The 20,761-nt window shown below is 39.2% G+C and overlaps 1 protein-coding gene across 3 annotated transcripts in view; it reads right to left on the bottom strand.

Moving 5' to 3' along the window:
* Positions 1-20,761, bottom strand: part of VAV3 (vav guanine nucleotide exchange factor 3) — a 248,589-nt gene that overhangs the window by 143,814 nt on the left and 84,014 nt on the right. For all 3 annotated transcript variants that reach the window (XM_030574176.1, XM_030574178.1, XM_030574177.1), the window contains exons 3-7: positions 10,860-10,918; positions 7,286-7,351; positions 5,603-5,711; positions 587-679; positions 410-478 (exon numbers count right to left, since the gene is read on the bottom strand). In XM_030574176.1, coding sequence (XP_030430036.1) covers positions 410-478; positions 587-679; positions 5,603-5,711; positions 7,286-7,351; positions 10,860-10,918 — 396 coding nt within the window. The remainder of the gene's footprint in view (positions 1-409; positions 479-586; positions 680-5,602; positions 5,712-7,285; positions 7,352-10,859; positions 10,919-20,761) is intronic.

The raw sequence follows: 20,761 nt of genomic DNA, 5'->3' as shown, positions 1-20,761 counted from the left end.
ACGTCACTAGAGTCTGTGGTCATTGGGGATTCTCTCAGGATCTGCTGTGTCAGCTATCTGAGCAGAGCTGGGACAGCACACAGAGGGAACACACGCATGCAGCCGATTGATATCAACATTGAACAGGGCAGAGCACCACACCGGTAGCATCTGACAACATATACTATTGCTCACAATCTACTGTGGCTGTATGCAAAAAATTTTTCCTCACAGTAACTATAAAAAGATAGATAAGGTCAAAATCATTTTCACTAAGATGTACAGTATCCTACTGCATATTCAAAACAGCTTTGAAGGGAATTTGCACATCACATTTCAAGTCATCACTTTGTTCAATAGCATGTGACTGCACAAAATGATAATCGGACACAAATTCTCTGCCTTTTTCTTTAAGTATATGATTACTTACAGGAATGTTGATGAACACTATATCAAACTCTGATGCTGAGAGAAATCTTTTCAATGGCACCATGAAAAACTGTTAAGAAAAGTGAACATTGACTGGATTAATATATTCTCTATTCCATTATACAATTACACTATTACTATATAAATAACTATTCTATTAGCATAAAGTTCAGCTTACTTTCTCTATTGACTCCAAAGTCTCCGTGTATTTCTCTTCTGTCTGTTTTATTTCAGCAAGGCAACAACTTCTTATGTCATTTTCAGTACATTTCTGCAATTAGAAGCAAGTTAAGTTTAATTCATTTGTGGGCACCTCTTGCACAACACACTCTTTTATTTGTTTACTGTTTGGCTACTAAGACACATTGCTTGTTGGAAATTTCTCAGTATTATAGTTTCAAAAGATTGTAACAACTACAAAGGGAATAGTTTTTAAGAGCACAATTAGCTGGCAACTTCCAGAATTTTAGTAGTCCTTGAATTTTGATAAAATTTGGCTTTCAGTATGTTATATTTTAAGATAGACAATACCTTCATCCTTCTTATATACTTTTTATAATAATATAATGAGATTAAGATGAAACATCAATCCATATTTTATTTAATTTGGGCCTTTATTCACAACAGTGAGCAGTTACTCATAAAAAGAATAGGAGTACCTGTGGCACCCTAGAGATTAACAAATTTATTTGAGCATAAGCTATCGTGGGCTACAGCCCACTTCATCGGATGCAAAGAATGGAACATATAGTAAGGAAATATACACACACACACACACACACACACACACACACACACACACACACACAGAACATGAAAAGGTGGGAGTTGTCCTACCAACTCTAAGAGGCTAATTAATTAAGAGAAAAAACTTTTGTAGTGATAATCAAGATAACCCATTACAGACCGTTACAAGAGATGTGAGAATACTTAACATGGGGAAATAGATCCAATGTGTGTAATGGCTCAGCCATTCAAGCCTAAATTAATGGTGCCTAATTTGCATATTAATTCAAGTTCAGCAGTTTCTCATTGGAGTCTGTTTTTGAAGCTTTTCTGTTGCAAAATTGCCATCTTTAAGTCTGTTACTGAGTTGTCAGAGACATTGAAGTGTTCTCCTACTGGGTTTGGAATATTATGATTTCTGATGTCAGATATGTGTCCATTTATTCTTTTGTGTAGAGACTGTCCGGTCTGGCCAATGTGTATATATATCTCCTTACTATATGTTCCATTCTATGCATCCGATGAAGTGGGCTGTAGCCCACGAAAGCTTATGCTCAAATACATTTGTTAGCCTCTAAGGTGCCACAAGTACTCCTGTTCTTTTTACTCTGAAACCAGTTGCTCGTAGTAGTTAAAATCAATGAGACGCTCATGCCAGTAACTGCTGAGAGAAATGGGCTCACATCTAACTCTTCGTGTTTGTTTATAATTTTTCCTTTTACCTTTTCCTTGCATTTAGGTCCATATTCATAATCTGTTCTGAGTCAAGATCCAGCTACTGTCCTTAGGGCTCTATCCTAAAATCTTTATATGTTGAGGTATTTTTGTTGTTGTTCTTTACCGGACGCTGGGATTGCCTCACCCTAACAGGCCCGCTTCAGTTTCCTGCAGGTGTGCGATCAGCAATATAGTGCAGTTGGGGCATGACACAGAGCAGAAGCTGATGGTCATGTTAGATTTGAACAACATGGGCCCATTGCAACATTGAGCTTATCAAGGCTGAGCACAAAATGCATGCCCTGGAGTTCAGAATACCAAGGCATCAGAATTCTTTTTCCAGGATACTGACAAATATGAAAGAATTTGTTTCAAAAGATTCCTAAAGAAATATTTGGGCAGGTATTGGCTAGCTTGGGGACTGGACACAATTCCTGGATTGCTCCTGCATGGACATTTATTGTTCATGTCATTGTAAGGATTGGATTCTCCACACCCAAAAAACCCCTCAAAAAATAATAAAACAATAATAATGTAACTTGTCTCCCCTAAAGTCTTTCCACCTTTTCTCTGTTTCCTTCCAAATTCTATCCAAGCTCCTCATTCACATCTCCAAGGATTTTCATGACTGCTGCCCTGCCTGTATCTCAGCTCATTGCCTACCGTAATGAATCCATGTGCAGCAGACAAAAACAATTACTAGATACATTTGTTTCACACAGAGGAAGTCAGGACTAGAACCCTGAGACTTTAGCTTAAAAAAAAACCCACCACCACACTGGCCTCTAACCCTTGAGCTAAAGGAAGACTCCTGTAGCTGTTGATCATAGTAGAAAGTCTACATCCACTCCATAGTCTAGTTACTAAAGAGCAATGTCACTCACTCAGACACAAAAAGTCACACTACTATTCCCCAACCCCTTCATGTTGTCTGTGTATTTTCCCCCGCCTATCACTATACATCTTCTTTCAAGTAGTTCCCTATATCTGCCTCCACCCTCCCACACACTAAACCACTTCATTCTCTTCCTGCAAATCCCTCCTTCAAACCTATTTCTTCCAGCCTAGTGGGAAAGATTGAGATAGTGTGGGGAAGATGCTGCGTGTGGTGCATTTCCTTATCAGGTTGAGGCAGAATGAAGTTCTCTGTGAGGATGCAGAGTCTGTCACAGTCAGTGGAAACCTGGTGTGTGGACATGATGTTATGATTAAGAGCTGTCCCCAAATGTGGTATTTCCTAGCTATCCAAGGTTTGTATTAGAGGGAATGTCATACTTTACCTATGTCAGTTCCTTTTAAACAAGTTTTGAGGTTTCAAATTATTATTTTGATTGGAGTCTATCTTTAATCTCTTCTTTGTGAGCTATTTTGTAAATAAAACATGTATGTATTACATTTCCAAAAGTGGTTTGTATAGCTTGGGCCCAACTGTGCAACCCTTATTTATGTTGCTGAGCTCTAATTCATGAGAGCAGCCCCAATGAAGAGCCCGAGTCAACAGGACTGATCTGGTCTGTTGGTGCTCACACAACACATATTAGGGTTGCACAAGCGGGCCCTTTTTGTGAGTGTTACTATTTAACACATCAATTTGCCATCTATAGCAGATGCTATAATAGCTTGAAATTTGAATGCAAGAAGTCATGACAATGGTCAAAGGCACTAAAAAGGGTTGGGAAAAAACCCGACAGTCTGCTCAGTACACTGAAAAAGTTGTTCTGTGGCAGCAGTCTGCTGGTACAGGAAACTTAGGAACATCAAATAAAAAAGGAAGGTATAGTTTTAAACTGATATTTGTTCTTCTCTAACTATTTAGAACACCAAATATATATTTCTAAAGCAGTTTCATTCTTTTAAAATTGATTTGCAATTAAAAGTCACCTCTAAGTCCCCTACGCTAGTGAATTTCATTCAAAGGAATCAAACAAAAGAATTGTGCCAATGTGTAATGTTACTGTGCATCACATTTGCAAATCTAATAGTAAATTATTGCCTACTAAGACAGCCATCAAATCCAACAAAGATATACAGTGCCAATGAAACAAACATAATACATCCATTCTTCTCATATCAGGTATAAAAATATGTGGACATAATGCAGCATGTTTTAATCTACTGTTCTTTTTAATTTGGACATTAATATTAAACATTTTTAGAACTTTAGTATTATTTTTTCTTCCCACAAGCAAATTCACACTATGGCTGCCATTCCCTCCTAAACTCTCCCTGTTATGTCCACTAAAGCTGCATACCCAATAGTATTTCATTTGTAATAGACAAGAAAGAAACAGAGAGTTTGCAAAGTGAGAAATATGTGAGGCATCATCAACTGCTAGGACTGAGAGAAATATCCATAATACCTGAAATTCACATGGTTCTGAGTTCCATTGCAAACTCAGACTAAGATCACTGAAAGATCCACTGTAGTTCACATGCATTTCAAGCAAACAATTGAGCCGAGCTGCTTGATCTGATTTATGGTTATATATTGAAATCATGCAAAACTTGTACTTTTAACTGAGTTCTGGTATAGGTTACCCCAAAACTTAAACCTCAGGAACTGATCAAATCTAAACAAAACAAACCACTACAAACTGAAGCCCTCAAGTTTCACAATATTTTACACATCACTTATTTTACTTTCAGAAACTTGCATCACATCAGTTCCTTAAAGTGAAATGTGCTTAGTATAAAAATGTTAGAAAAAGTAATGATGCTCTTAAATTGTCATTAAGATACATAGTAATTGGCAGAGTCTAGACCTACATGAATCATATTGAAACAAGTCAAAAATCTTTCCAAAGAAATAGTCTTCTCATACCATAATGGTAAATTCTCAGGATCACAACAAAAACACATTGTACGAACTGCATGAGATACCTACAACTTGCTGCTTTCATAACAGCTGAACACAGTAAAACAATCTTCAGACCTTTTCATTTTCTCACTTCTACAAGTTATTATATCACTGGAATTCGATCTGGAAATGTAGATGGTGAGCATCTACCTTAAAACACGCAACTTCCTTAAAAAGTGTGTGTCATCACAACAGCACACTAAAGTTTTGCAAGTAAGCCGAATGAATGCTTGTAAAGAGACGAATAGTAAGTTATTAGAACGGGTTTTGACATCGCTCCTCTCCCAATTACCAGTCCATTAAAAATGGCTAGTGAGTAAATTTTGTGCATAGGCATGTAAATTTTCATGGCAGTTTTGTAAAACTGACACCCTTGTACATCTATATGTACAATATACATGTTAGCTCTCTATTTAACTAGTTCATGACTAATGTTGCAAAATGGCCAAAATTATATGGGGAACACTTTTCTTTTTTAAGTAGCATTCTTTTGAGTATTTTTTCAGATGGTCTTAACTCAAGAAGCTAACAAATCTTACATAAATAATGATTTCTTCTAATTTTCTCTTTTTACTGTTGAAATAGTGTTAGTATTTCTTTCACAGAAAGAATTAACAGAGTGAATCTTTGACCCTTTCTCCATAAGAGAATGTTGGATTTCATAGCAGGATAGTTATGATCCACTGCATATGTTACATGGTCACTGCACACACATGTGAACTCAACCATAACAACAAAGCAGATTTGAAATATCTAAATTTAAAAAAAATTACTTACAGTGTTAGCGAAAACAGCTAACAAGTTATTTAATGAATGCTAGCAAAATTTAACTTTCACACTGCCACTATTTCTTTATGAATATATCTGTAGTCACTCAAAAAATAGAAATCATACAGGTTGATGTGCTGCTTCATCTTTCATTAAGTCTTCATATACTTCCCCACCTTCATCTTCTCCGTAGACACAATCATATAACTCTTCATCCTCATCGCCACCACTTTCACTAAAAGAAAAAAAAGGAAAAGCAATGACATAAAGGATCAGGGATTGAACAGGGATTACAGAGTCAACACTAGGAAACAGAATTTACCAAGTGTCTGGGTTTTTACAGTAAATCTAAAACAGATGAATGAAAAAGAACACTCAAACTGAACTAAACCACAAAGGGAGTATACAATCAATAAGATTTTTTTTTTACCTCAATACATTTAAAATCTGACTTTTTAAAATTAACACAAGTTTGAAGAAACAGAGTTAAGTTTCAAACCATGATAAGACTTGAAATAAGGTTTAAGGAGAAAATGGAGCACTGAGGTCTTGCTACCTAAGTTACAGATGAGCCTCAGCGTCAGGTCAAATTAAAATCTATCCTGAAACGAGTGAATCCCCATGGACTAAATGGGACTGTCAGTTCCTCCAACAGCATTTGGACCTAGAGAGAGATCATTAAGGTGGAATTATTCTTGTAAAATAAATTTCACTAGTTAGGGGGAAACTCAGCTTTCTCAAACTGTTAATATTTCTTAAGAAATACACACTTCTTCCAATTGTTTCCTATCTATATTTTAGAGAGCATCTAACTATTACAATCCAATGTATGGTACATGCTATCTGACATAATAACAAATCCAAAATAAATCCACTGTAAATTTTTACATGTGAATCCTACAACAGTGCATCACAATAGAGGCTATTGCACCTAACACTGTAATAGATTTCTCTTTTAGAAGCATATTTAGGAACTATATTTTTAATGCTGATGCACATATTGCAAAAGACTATAAATCTTAAATGGTAACTTTTGTATGTAATACCAAACTTCTTGTTCTTGCTAAAATCATATTTCTATCCCTTTGTATTAAGATTTTGTGTTTAATAATATTGCCACAAATTTTGGCAGAGCTGTATGATTTTCTGCATTGTAAACTGTTAGACTCAGGAATTTCAACTGCTAAATTTGTGTGTGTCACAACTGAAACATAAGGATTTTTCACAAGATTTTAGTCATTGTAAAGTGAGAGAATGTCAAGGTCTGTTATAGCCTGCTCTGCTACTCAAACAGAAGCAGCAGGATGGCTAAAATATAAACCCTTTTTCTTCTGACTTTACGTTGTATGGTAATGTATTCTGCCCAAAATAGCAAGCATCCTGCAAACCCTTAACTGCATGTGGCAATTTACTCAAGTGACAAGTTCCATTGGATTCTGCGGGACGACTTACATGAATAAAAATACATATACACATAATTATCTGCAGGATCAGGGAAAAGCATTCACTGAGGCTGTCATTTAACGTAAGCATTCTGATGATACAAACAAATAATTCTAGAGAGCGCACTGATACTTCAATTTATCACCAGATCCCCTCATGAAATACCATCTTATTTTCATATGTATGAAAATCAATCATTAAACTAAGGCACTTTTTCTGGACAATTAATTCTTCCTTTCTAACCAATCCTTGGTCAATCAGATAAAATAACTTATTTTATAACAGTGTATTTCATCACGTCATTTAAATATAGCTACATATCAGAAAACTAAAAGCTTTCATTCTGCTTGAAGATTTACAACATACTCTAGTAAATCAGGAAGGCCTTTGTAGATATCTTCATCATCAACACTTTCTTCTGTGGGGAATGGCCTATAAAGACAAAAGACAACAGTATTAATCAAAGACAGAACCAGTCTGGGTGTTCAGTTTGGGTGGTATGCTGCTGAAATTTCAATTTGGATTAATAAGTCTGTCAATCTGTGTGTGTCTCTCTCTCCCTTGATATTGTGGTTTACAGGAGTTAACACTTAAAAAAAATTGCCACGCATGCAGGATGGAACTGTTACATGTAATCATGAATATAAATCAGAGATTTTAAAAGCAAATGTTAAACACTCTATATTTTCAATTAAGTCTAAATTCCATGATTTTCAAAGGATTTTTTGTTCATTTGTGTTTTAAAGCCTTGACTTCTGATATTTTGGGTGGGTGAATGTGAAAAGCTTGAAAGTGACCAAGTCAAAGTGTGGGCTCCGTGGAAAGGTGAGAGAAGGTATAATTATAGCTCCTAGTTTGTCAAAGTGGGAGTATCCAAATGCCATTCTAATTTTAGGAGGGGGCGACCAGAGGGGCTTTGAAGCTTACTATCAGGCACAGGGTGGCTGGCTCTTTAGGGGAATTGGGCCCAGCCTCACCTGTGATTAATCAGCTGCCTTCCAGCTGAGGCTGTGAGGTCAGGGTTCAGGTGGTAACTTGGAACATCGCCTAGTCCTTATAAAAGCCAGCAAGTAGTTGAGTTAAGAACTGCAAGAGTCCCTGGATCAAGGAAAAGAACCCAGTTTGATTCGTATGATTCTGAGGAAGACAGCCTGTAGAGCATAAATCTGTAGGGAGCAGGCTGAGATGGAGATGGGAGTCAGGGGGTTCACTCAGACTCTAAGCAGCTGTCCTGTGAAGTGCAATCCTACAGGGAGCAGATAGGCCTTTGCAGAAGACCCCCAGGAGGAAAGGACATGGTTGATTGTATAACACAAGTTTAACAATTTTGGTTTGAAGACATAAAAGTGAAGCCCTGAAGAAAAAGGAAGAAAAAAATCCTGTGGCTGGAGAGTGTTCTATAGTGCATGGGCCGGTGAGATCCTCCATGCCCCCAAGGCAAACACTTACACAGAGTGTTAAGAGGAATCTGCACAACGCTGCTGCTCCTGCTACCTTTGCAGAAAATGAGGCAGGACAGTAGCTGAGCTCTCACCTATCTGTTTCCTGCACTGTTGCTACAGGGCTCAAACAATAGGCAGTGGGCTATGTACACAGAAGGTTCATATCACTGACATCTATGGGAGCCATCTGTGTACATTATAAGGCAGTCTTTGACCCTTATTATATAGTTATTTTCCCTCCAGAAACTATGTTTCTGTAATTTTGGCCATTCACCAGTTCATCTTCTGCCTTAGCACCATGTGGAAGGCCTAGTGCTCCTCAGCAAACATATAGAAAGGAGAGGCAGAAAATGCCCTAGTAGGCTCCACAGAGTTCAAGGTTCAGAGAGCCTTGGTTACTTGTCCAACAAGGGTCCAACAGGTCATCATCCACAAGGTGCCTAATAATGTCTAAGTTAATGGAGGAAATTTCTTTTCCCTTAGGGGATGCCCTGTATTTCTTGCTTTCCCTTCTTTTTCTCTATTCTCTTTCAGTTTTACAGGTGAGGTGGGTATGGGAATGCACATTGGGAGAAGGAAAACTGTCCGAATGTGTTGAATACCAGTAGCAGATAAATATTGAAAATTCACCAGACACTTATTAGCTGGCCTACTAACCAGAGACAGAATCAAAGAAGGGACCTTGAGAGGTCATCAAGCCCAGATCCCTGCACTGAGGCAGGATCAAGTGTTTGTCCCACTTGTTTTTAAAAACGCACAAAGATGGGGAGTCCACCGCCTCCCTTAGAAGCCTATTCCAGAGCTTAACTATACTGTAGTTCGTAAGTTTATAGTTAGAGCATTAAAGAAAAGGATGTGAGGTGAGGACTCCAGCTGAAAGTGGCGTTGAAATGGGAATGAGCTGGCGAGAAGCACAGCAATGTTGTGCCTAATGCTAGGATTTCTACCAGAATGTCATGTGTTTGAGGGCTCCGTCCTTTGTATCAAGCTCTGACTCACGGGTATCAGATGAACATGAAACTCCATAGTCTCTTTCTCACCTCCTAAGATGCTGGAAAGGAAATGGAGATTTCTGTCTCTTTTCCCCATTCATTATTCCCCAGCTATTGTGAGGGGGGAGGGAGGTCTCTTCCCCAGACTCTCCTTTTTTCTGATCCTCCTCAGCCATTAAAAACTCTAGGCTTGCCTTTGTTGCCATTCGCAGATTTCCCAAGCAGTAGCATGAAATTGATATTCTTGATATTTTAACTACTGCCCATAGGGTTCCAAAGAGCAGTAATGAAAATCGAGTAGAACCTTGTAAATTTTTGCTCTGCTGCTGCTTGAGAAATCTGTCAGCTGCACCAGAGGCGCTGAGAGCTGCCTACTGGCTCAGGAAAACATTTGACTTTGGTTTACATTCAGCTGACATTTGGAAGGTTATCTTCACAGCCATAATTCTTGTAAATATGTTTATTATTATTTGAAAGAGATTTAATATTTCTTAAACTAATGAGCTAAGCCCCAAACATTGTAAGAGAAAGCATCTCAATAGCCACTGGTGAGTGCCATTTTTGAGCCCTACGCAGGAGTATTAGTTCACAACATAAGTAAATATCTTGTGAGGAAGTCTCATTATAACATACTTAAAAAATGCACAATTCCTTTATGCTGTATAACTGAGTACACACATACAGCAGGTTATCAATAGAAACCCAATACAATTTCTTAGAAAAACTTATTTGTCACAAGTTATATTGTTTTAAAACAAATATTTTTGTCAAAATATTAAGAGCAACTGGACTATATATTATAGACAAGCCATTTGATCAATTTCAAATTTTAAATTGCTTACATGCAAAAGAAATAATGTTTTAATAACTTATTTTTTGTTTTATCTACAACTGTTTATAAAGAGCCAAATATATATTTCAAATATGGTTTAAAACAAAGCTGTGAGTGAGACTTACGCTGCTATTTCCATTCCAAAGTGAATTTGAACAGACAAATTATAAACTTTTGAAAGCAAGTGTTTTACTCAAAAATAGATATTGGTCTTTAGATACAACAACAGCACAAATGGCTGTTCCTTAACATAGCTGTTTACTTCTAAACAGAGATTACAGACAAACCCACAAAAAAAGGTAAAAGCAAATTTCCAGGCAATGACAGGGGAAGGGAAAAAGGCACCTTCAGCTCTTAATTCTGGAAAATGTAAAATCTCACCGCACATTGCACAGTAGCGTGAATTAGCATGCTGGAGATTCAGCATGAAGGAGCTTCGATTTGCGGGCTATGTCATAAGGATTTCATTTAAACATGCAGACTTTTAATGTCAGAACTACTGGTAATGCTGCTCTAGACAAGAACAGACCTCTGGATACAATTAGAAGCACAGAAAAAAGAAGGCTAAAACAGTGCAACTAAGATCATAATTCTTTTAATTGTATATCATGGAAAATGTTACAGTACTTGGTTTATAAATGATAAAATGGAAGTTTAGTAGCACAATGTCATACCTTATTCCTGTTGCTAATGCAACAGAAGTGCGAGAAAGTTTTGAAAGTGTTTCTATGACCTGCAGAAAAAGGGAACAGAAAATATTTGTTTAGTTGTGGAACAGAAATTATATTATAGTTTGTACTCTATTTTTCAATTCTGTAATAAATTCCTGCTTAATTTGCATCATACACCACAAATAGTAAGCACTCCAGATCTGGCCCTGCAAAGTGCTTCATGCCCTCAACTCCCAAGGTCTCAGCAGCACCCAAGATTAGGTCTTTAGCACTTTTGGGGGTCAGGGAGGGAGGGGAATGGAGAGAATGGCTGTTGATAAAGAGTAAGTTTAAACAATTTAAATAGATTTCAGAGTAAAAATAAAATAGTATTTTTAAATCCACAACTAGCAGGTTCAATTTGCATTTAGACATGAATGAAATTTTTACTAGATGTTATCCTGGAGACTGCCATGAGGAGACTGTTTTTTAGCCACCAAGAAGAAAGAAAATATTCATTCCAGCTATTCCACCAACTGACCAGACGAGGGAGCCACAAGACAACTCATTTTTAACATGTTTCTCCTGAAGAAGTTGGCAGCAGACAGGAAGCAAGTCCCAGCTCATCTTTAGAAAATGAAAACACTCTTGGAGTTTCATTTTAAGGAGGGTGCTCAAGAACATACATCAAGAAAGAGAAAAATACATGGGAAAGTGGAACAGTTACTTTGATAGTATGTGTGGAATTATTCTCCAGTCATCTGCAATACAAGGTGACCTTGTGGTCTGCCCACCAGTTAAGATTTGCTCTGTCATACATAAGTTCTCCCACTTTGAGCACTGACTGTTGACTGTAAGGCTGGCAATTATCGTTTTCCAGAAAAATTGAATCAAATGAGACCCAATGTAAATGCCTGCAACTCCACTGAAATCATAAGAGCGGCACCCAGTTACACCAGGACTGAATTGGCCTGATTGCTAGTCCATATTAAGCTAAGCCTTGCATATCAGAGGAATATATTTCTAGGAATGCCACATTCTATGAACCTGACGTTGGTTGGACATAACCCTCCACAAATAATTAGTATAGTAGCCTGCTGATAAAACTGCAAATTAAGACCTCATCACCCACAACAGAACAACAATGCAATGTTTAGAGAGAAAAACTATGTGCTAAAACACACAGTAGTTATCAACTCAAGGCACACACTACAGCTAAAAAAAACTCCATAGTTAGTAAGTATGGCTGGTTGAAAAATGTTCGACAAAACTCCTTTCATCTGAAAATGCTGATGCATTGAAACCAAAGCTTTTCATGAAAACATTGGCTTCAATTAAGCTTTAGTCGAGAAGGTTTCTCAGGTCAAAGAGAGATGCCCACCCAAGAATAGCCAACTGTCAGATGGTGAGGGCACTCACCTGAGATGTGGAGACCCAGGTTCAAATTTCTGCTCCAAATCAAGTAGAGCTGTGAACACCAGGCTAGAGAGTCAGTCTCTCTCTCTCAGACCCAATGAATATTTGTACATACAAAGTAGAGGAGCTTCAACATGAGACAGTGAGAGAGAGAGAAAACACTAACTCTACAGCTCAGGGCACTTACCTGGGATGAGGCTCCTATCAGAGCTTTGCTGAAATCATACCACCTCTGTGAAATATTTCACTTTAGACAAATGAAAAAATTCTCACTGGAATTTGTACATCAGAACTTCTCCAACTAGCTCTTGTTAGCAGTACTGGCTATACACACACAACATCTTCTGATTTTGCAATATTTCATATGACAGTAGGTTATTCAAAGCATAGTGCAGGAAGCTACAATACATCTTAGAAGAGGCTCCACACTCAAGGATTACAATGGCCCTATCTTTAATGCCCATTACATGGTATTTCACGCTGTATTTCTTATATCCGTCCTTCATTCTTATTTTTCAGAGGACCTGAATATTCTGTTTAACTGGAACTAAGGAATCTTTTAGGATTCTCAGCTTTCTTCTCCAGAATACTTCCTCCCAGCAAATCATACACACAATAGGCTACATTGCACAACTGGACTTAGCTGGATTTTAGCTCTAGGTGCTAACTTGGATTGTAAGCTCTTTGGGGCAGGGGCCATCTTTTTGTTCTGTGCGTGTACAATGCTCAACACAACAAGGCTCTGGTCCAGGACTGGGGCTACTAGCACTACCGTAACACTAATAAACAACAACAGGAGTGCATGAGACTTTGCTCCCCTCAGAGACAAGTGAGTGGGGAATAGGCCGGGAGAAAGCAGTAAGTTATACTCTTAAAAGGACTGTAACAAAATTATTCATCCAGTATAACTGGGAAGGCACAATGACACAGGGGATCCCTCCAGGGACAGTGCAGGTACAAACTGCCCCTTATTCGGGGTTGATTCACAAATGCACAACCTAGATCTGTTGTTTGCTTGTTTCAAACACTTCAATATTTGTGTATGAGGTTTTTGGGTGAAAAGATTTAATTCAGCAAGTTTACTACAGCTCACTAAACAAGAGAAAAACTCCCTTCTGACACTTTTCTAGCAGAACATGGGAGCCTTCAGGGAAAGAGATAGTCAAACAAATGAAGAGGAAGCTCTGCCTGTATGCTATTTCTACATTTCCTTTACAAGCAACTCTAAATCTTTGAGCATGAGGTTATGCACTGCTTCAGAAGCACTTCGACACATCAAAGCCAAACTCTCATTACTAGAGCATAACACCCAAGACTGTTTTTTAGTGCATGATGAGTTTATGCAAAATAGGGCATGAAATTCAAACACAGGACACTCCAAAAGGAAGTGTATCCTGGACTGTTCCCCAGTGGGTGATGTGTTCTTGATTCATATATTTCAAGCATAGTTGGCAGAGTGAATGGGTTTGCACGAAACATTAACTTTTACTTCATGAAGTTCTCTGACAATAGTTTTTTTGGGACTTAGTCTTTATTATTGTTTCACCTGATTCAAAACCAAAAACTGCAACAACTTGGATACACGTGCTGAACAGTTGTATATTAATGGGTTAAGAAGCCATTCACTTGTTAGCTGTTTGTGTATGCACATCTGTATCCTCTGTTGAAATTTTATTTTGTAATTTCCTGCAGTAATATTCCTCAATAAGTCACATCAGCTATTCCTACGTGTAGTTATATCAACAGTACTGTAGAGTGACTCTTTTTCATCTTTCTCCAGTCATGGAGAGTTCGCCTAGTTTAACTGAGCTATGATAAGGCAAATGTGAGCGTTGTTGTGTTGGTGGTGTATTTTTAACAACACAGTCAACCTACAAGTCCTGCACTTCAAATACAGAATTAAAGTGTCTTCTTAAAACCCTTTCCCACTGATATTTAAGAAGACAACTATAAAAAGAAACCATATTGCAATGTAATACCAAATTTACGTTCATCCTTTAAACAGGCAACAGTTTAAATACACTGAAGCACCTGGCCACACATGAAGAGTATAGGTACAATTAATTAATCATTGTTCATTTACTATTTACAGTATCTCAGCAATTAAATGCTTTTGTTGACTGTAATCTTTGGGCCCAATCCAGTAAATACTACAGATTTGTGTTTACTATGCTGAGTAGGCCAACTGAGGTCAATATAACTAGACATGATCGTAAGCTCTATACACTCAGGGTTGTTTTCAGGATTGGACCCATGTTTGTAATAAATACTGTATTTTAGCTATATAATAAATTAAATGTTTGTTTGTGGTAACTTCATAAACTGGAAGTTGTCTAATGCACTGACATCTTAATAGCTTTGACTAAAAGTACAGTTATTCTGTAACACGTTGGAACAAACAAGACTGGGTCAGATTTTCAAAGTAGCATGGTTCCTATTTAAGCACTTAAATAAGCGTGAAATTTTCACAAATGCCCAGCACCCTGAAACAACCATTATGTAATTTATGGCAGGGCTTTGAAGCTGTGCTCCAGCTCTGCTCCAGCTCCAGGCAAAAACCTGCTCAGGGCTCCGCTTCAAAGCCCTGATTTATGGCCAGATCACATGCTGAGCTTTTTGAAGCCCTGACCCTTAATTCTTCCCCTAAAATGAGTTAAATCTACAGAGATTAGATAGATAGATAGATAGATAGATACCATTTGAGTAGCGACTACTAACATTGTAAAACATTTCCCTTACAAACCTATTTTTACTCTTTTACTCTTTCTGAAACATCATGGTCTTTGCCCAAATGTTTGGGTTGTTTTCTTTTCTTTTCTTTTTAAGTTTTACCTTTTATCTTCTCCTGGATTCAGGAGAAGATAAAAGGTAAATATACATTTTCCCCCATTTTATAAGTAATTTCACCATTTCCATCACACATAAAACTTGAATAACTTGGGATTTGTGCAGTTAACTGCAAGGGCACTGGGAAGTTGCCCCTACTTGCCACAATCTTCAGACAGATAAGAGGTGTACAACACAGCCCATTCACTGCCTCAATTCCTGTCTATGGTTGGAACACTGACCCCAGCCTCTGATACACTCATCTCTTTTTGATACTTCCTCTTGTAGTGCCCTGTGTTTTGGGGTGGGTTTTTGTTTGGTTGGTTGGTTTCCAGAGGTTAGTACTAGGTAACTATCTGCCCTGGGTAACACTCTCACACAGACCATTTATATTTGAAGATGTCACATGGTATAGCGATGACTCCATTATGTAGTTAATACCCAGATCTACCTCTCATTTCCATCAGATCCAGTCAATACAGTTGAAGACTCTTCTAGTGTCAGGTCAAGATCAGTGCATGGGTAAGAGTCATCAGGTTGAGCGTCAGACAACTAAAACCAAGGTAATGCCTGCACCAGAAAAAATGGCATAGCTGCTACGTGCTCCTTCAACTGAGCAAGCATACCTGCTCTCTGTTACCCAGCCAGGAGCACATTTTCCCCATCAGCGCTTGGCAAAGATGTAGCATTCTTTACTTACAAACCTGACAACAACCACCCACGCCTTAGTCACCTCATGCATGGATTCCTCATGGGGCTATGCACAAAGACCACTCAAACTTCAGGGAGCAAAGAATCTACCCACCTGTTTAATGTACAACGAATGTTTTAGACAAGGAACATATTATAATTCTGCTTGCTCCTACAATCAACACTTTATAGGTAAAAAACACAACTGCGGTTCTAAATGACTTAGGTCCTGATTACCAAGAGACCACCTTTCTTCTCATGTAATTGCAATCAGATAAAGTACTTCAGGAAACAGCTCTCTGGTTTAAACCAAAAAAATGGTTTCACTGAACAGCCTTCAACTCTGGACATTTTTCCTCCCCTTCAGCCCAGATGTGTTAATTTTTAGGGCACACATTACATTCTATCTATCTGTGTTTTCCTAGACTTTTACTAATGGGGGAATTTGAAAGGAAGTAAATGGGTTATAGGGAGAGTTTGTTGCTTTTACATGGTGGGAGGGAGGTTCTTAGGGATGTTCAGTGGTTTGAGGAAAATAATTGTTTGATGGGAGGAGATTATTTGGATGTATACATTTATGTTTAGAGCTTTAGTCAGATGCTTGGTACACTGGAATAACTAAAATAAAATTGAAAAATCTAATGCCTTTGAGGAAGCAAAGAGGTTTACATGCTATAGATTGAGCTACTTACACAACCCTCATTCTCTCTCGTGTCTGAGGAACTCCTATGCACTTTATGCAGATAACACGCAAGCAACCATGGCCAATGCTGCCACTCAATCTCACATCTCTGTTCTGTCTTGTTCACTCATGTAAGGTGTTGGGAAAAAAGAGAAAATATTCCCATTTTGCACATCTCAGGAGCATGCAGCTTTAAAAGATAATGCCAAATTGCACTACTTATATATTCTCAGTTGATTCATACTGAGAAACAATTATCCTTTCAAATTTATGACTGCTGTTCTGAGGAAGAAGGCTGGAGTTTCCTTTTACAGATCATGAATAATACTGGGTCAACATTTTATCTGACACAGAAGCGGAAAAATATATTCATATATTATTGTACTCCATTTGTTGACTTTTGGACCCATAGTCCTCCCAGGAAGTGTTACTTTTACATTTGAATCTCTAATTTAGCTGACAGATGTGAAAAATGACATGTAGCCAAATAACTCCATAGTGACTACTCAACTGCTGATGTGAAGAGCACATTATTTCAGCAAAGGCTGCTGTTAACTTATGCTGAAAACTTCTCTTCGTCTGTCTTTCCTGATAATGTAAGACTTAGCATACTGTGCCAATTCAACCTACTTTCAATCCAACCACAATTCTTTGGGGAAGAGGAAAGGGACAAGGGCTCTTTGAAAAACAAACACAGAAGATATGTGCATCTGGGTAAAAATATTTTTTAAAAGAAAAAAATAGTAAGCATGATACCAGATCCTCACTTTGGTGCAAGGGCAGCTCTTAAACAATAAATAAATGCAAATTATGGAAGACCAAATCATGCAAATCTGATAGTATCAAAAAACATGATTAATGGTACTTGAATTCTACATGGGTATATGGAGATGCACAGAGGTAATTAAAACGGTGTACAGATTCATGGTACATTTTAACTCATTCAGATAAAAACAATACATGAGCACCAGGTGTTGCACTCTGATAGCAGCAAAATAAAGGATGTTAGTCTTAAATTTGTACGCTTCCTGCATAAATGACCACCCATTCATAGCGGGTTGCTAGCCATTTCATCAGCGACATATAGTTCTGCCTCATTTAGTATGGTTTTGAAGCCTCCGCTATGTCACATCCAGCCTCAGATCTCCACTCAACTATATCCATTCTCCCTCTCCTCACTGTCTTCTGCCTGAGATGTACCTGGAGAACAATGGGCAGCCAACTTCTCTACACATAAGACTGCTGGTAAGGAAAGAAAATAGTGTGACCAGCTCGCAAGGGCACGGTAGAAAAATTCATTAACTGCACACTGAGCCCTGGCTTCTGTGACTGAGAAAGACCTGCCAATTATATTAGATACAAGCCAGATGCCTAATGCCTTGACACAAAGGGTGATGGCAGAGCTATGACTGAACAAGATGCTTGTAGTTCTTTCAAAAATCTGACTCCAGCTTTTATTTGCAAGGATCCTTCAGAGAAACTGACACATCCATCGAGAAGGAGGATTTCTCAAACCAAGCGATATTTCAGAATTAATACAGGGCAAGTTCGTCATTCTTCTACCATGGTCCTTTATGTGTATATCTGATCCACACGGGCTCTCTTGGACCTGAATCCAGCTTGTTCTTCTCTAAGCTTCTTCCACTGCCTTTTTCGTCCTGTGTAGTATCACCACTTTCCCCACAAAAGGCTTTCTCTACAAAAGGTACTCTCCTTCAGTTCATTACAATCACCTTTTTTGTTTGTTTGTTTGTTTCTGATAATTATTGCATCATGATAGAAGGATTCCATCATAGAAAAATGTATAGAATAGCATGCTCCCCTCTTCATCAATTTAACTGATTTTCAAAAGGCATTTGACAGCCTACACAGATGTACATTCTGGAAGTTTTTCAGTCCTACAGATCCCAGATAAAGTTATCAACATACTTTATCTGGGATACTTTATATGTTTGCATATGTATAGATATGCAAAGTGCTATATAAGTGTGGACAATCAGATAATAGAGTGGTTCAATGTGAACACTTGAATGAATAAAAGGCTGCATTTTATCTCCACTACAGTAGCTCCTCACTTAACGTTGTAGTTATGTTCCTGAAAAATGCAATTTTAAGTGAAATGATGTTAAACTCATCCAATTTTCCCATAAGATTTAATGTAAATGCGGGGGGTTAGATTCCAAGGAAATTTTTTTTTGGGGGGGGGGGGCAGACAAAAGGCATTATATACTGTACAGTACTGTAGTGTGGTTGGGAGGTGCCCCGGCTTACCCCGCACAGGCACAGCCGCTGCAGTCAAGGACTCTAGGAAGCACCTTGCACAGCAGAAGCAGCAGCTTCCCCCCAGAAGAACAGGCACCAACTTTGCCAGGGGATGCTCCAAGCCCACCTCTTCCCATCCCCGCTCCACTCCAGGTCCACCTCTTCCCACTCCCACTCCACCTCCTCTCCGGAGCACATCATGTCCCCGCTCCTCCCCTTCCCTCCCAGAAAGTCCTAAGCGCTTGTTTGGTGGTGAGGGAAGCGCTGGGAGAGAGGGGGAGGAGGCAGAGAAGAGGAACTAGTGCAATGCTCCCTTGTAAAGTCACTGCTGTTCCACAGGATCTTACGAGCAGTGGACAGAGCAGGCGGCCAAACAATGTCATAATGGAGCACTGCACAACTGTAAACAAGCATGTTTCCTAATGGAGCAGCAACGTATCTGCGAAACAATATGAAGCGGGAAGACGTTAAGCGAGAAGTTACTGTATTTGGCTCTGCCATAGGCTGGATAACAAAGAAATATATGAGCAGCACATACACCGGAGACAGCATGAGTAGATGGCAAAAGCTTAGAAGATGTAGACTTTATTGCTGATACTGCACTATTGAGCAACACCCCTGAAAAGTTACAAACAAAGACTGACAACCTGGCAAAAATAGCAGGCTAAGTAGGGCTCAAAATTTGTTATGCTAAAACAAACATCTTTGAAACCCAGACGTTGAGCAGTTACATCATGTCAGAAGGCAAAAATATCAACAACGCAGAACAGTTCATCTACCTGGGCAGCACCGTATTAACCTAACAGAGATCTCAAAAAGAAAGTGACATCAAGGATAGGAAAGGCACCCTCAGCATTTACTAAATTCAGCAATGTAGGGAAATCAAAGATATACAGCCCCAGAACAAAAGCGAGAATTTTCAGTCCAAACACAATCTCAGTGGCAACATATGACTGTGAAAGCTGGACAGCGACTAAAACATCAAACAGAAAACTAATCACCCTTGAAAATAAAGGCCTACAAAAGATTCTGGGTATTGTTGATGAAGTCTTTCTAACCAATGAAGAGATCCGAGAAATCGCCAACCAGCAGATCATTTCCGCCAAAATCATACAAAGCTGTGAAGTGAAAACCAACTAGTCTGAGGAAACGTGGGTGTCCAAAAGCAGCCTTAAGAACCCCTCTTAACAGAGATGGCTGAATAGTCAATCCCAACACCATACAGCAAATGAAAGCGGCTGCAGGTGACACAGAGGAATGGAAAAGACTGGTTTTCACCCTGTGCTCTAACATTGGGCCGTGAAGGACGTAAAAGAAAATAAAAAGGACTCTATGATTTATGACATCTCTTAGGCAGCTTGCACAACATCTGCATTGACTTGGAGAAGTCTCATTTGGCATCTGTTTTCTCCAACAATCTCTTCAATGACATCTTGCATAGAGAAACAGCATTCTTCTCCAAACTTAAACCTTTCACCCTGGAACTTAACATCCACTCTAGGGATATGTCTACAAAGAATAAGCCCACCCCAAGCTAGCAGTGAAGACAACATAGTATGAAATTCAGAATGAACTAGTGAGCCACATACATCCCCAGGGGGCATTTTGGGTTTATACCCAGGGTGGGCAAACTACAGCCCACAGGCCAGATCCAGCACCTCCGGGCTTTGGATACGTCCCGTGAGATTGCTACCCCCATGGCGCTGCGGGCCCTGCGCCACTCCCGGAAGTGGCCGGCGCCACATCCCTGCAGTCCTTGGGGGAGGCGGGAGCAGAGGGTTCTGTGCGCTGCCCTTGCCTGTGGATACCTCCCCCGAAGTTCCCACTGGCCAGGTAAGTGGAGCCGGGCCAGAGCCCAAATCCCTCCTGCACACAACCCCCAACTCCCTGCCCTGAGCCCCCTGCCTGTACCCCAACCCCCTACTGTACCCCTCACCCCTCCTGCACCCAAACTCCCTTCCCTGCACCCCCTGCCTGCACCCAAACCCCCTGCCACACCCCACACCTCTCCTGCACCCCAATCCCCAACCCAGAGCCCCCTCATACACCT

This window comes from Gopherus evgoodei, chromosome 8 (genome assembly GCF_007399415.2).
Source record: "Gopherus evgoodei ecotype Sinaloan lineage chromosome 8, rGopEvg1_v1.p, whole genome shotgun sequence".
Lineage (NCBI taxonomy): Eukaryota > Metazoa > Chordata > Testudines > Testudinidae > Gopherus > Gopherus evgoodei.
Note: the sequence above shows the minus strand (reverse complement) of the source record. Positions and strands in the feature narration are given on the sequence as shown.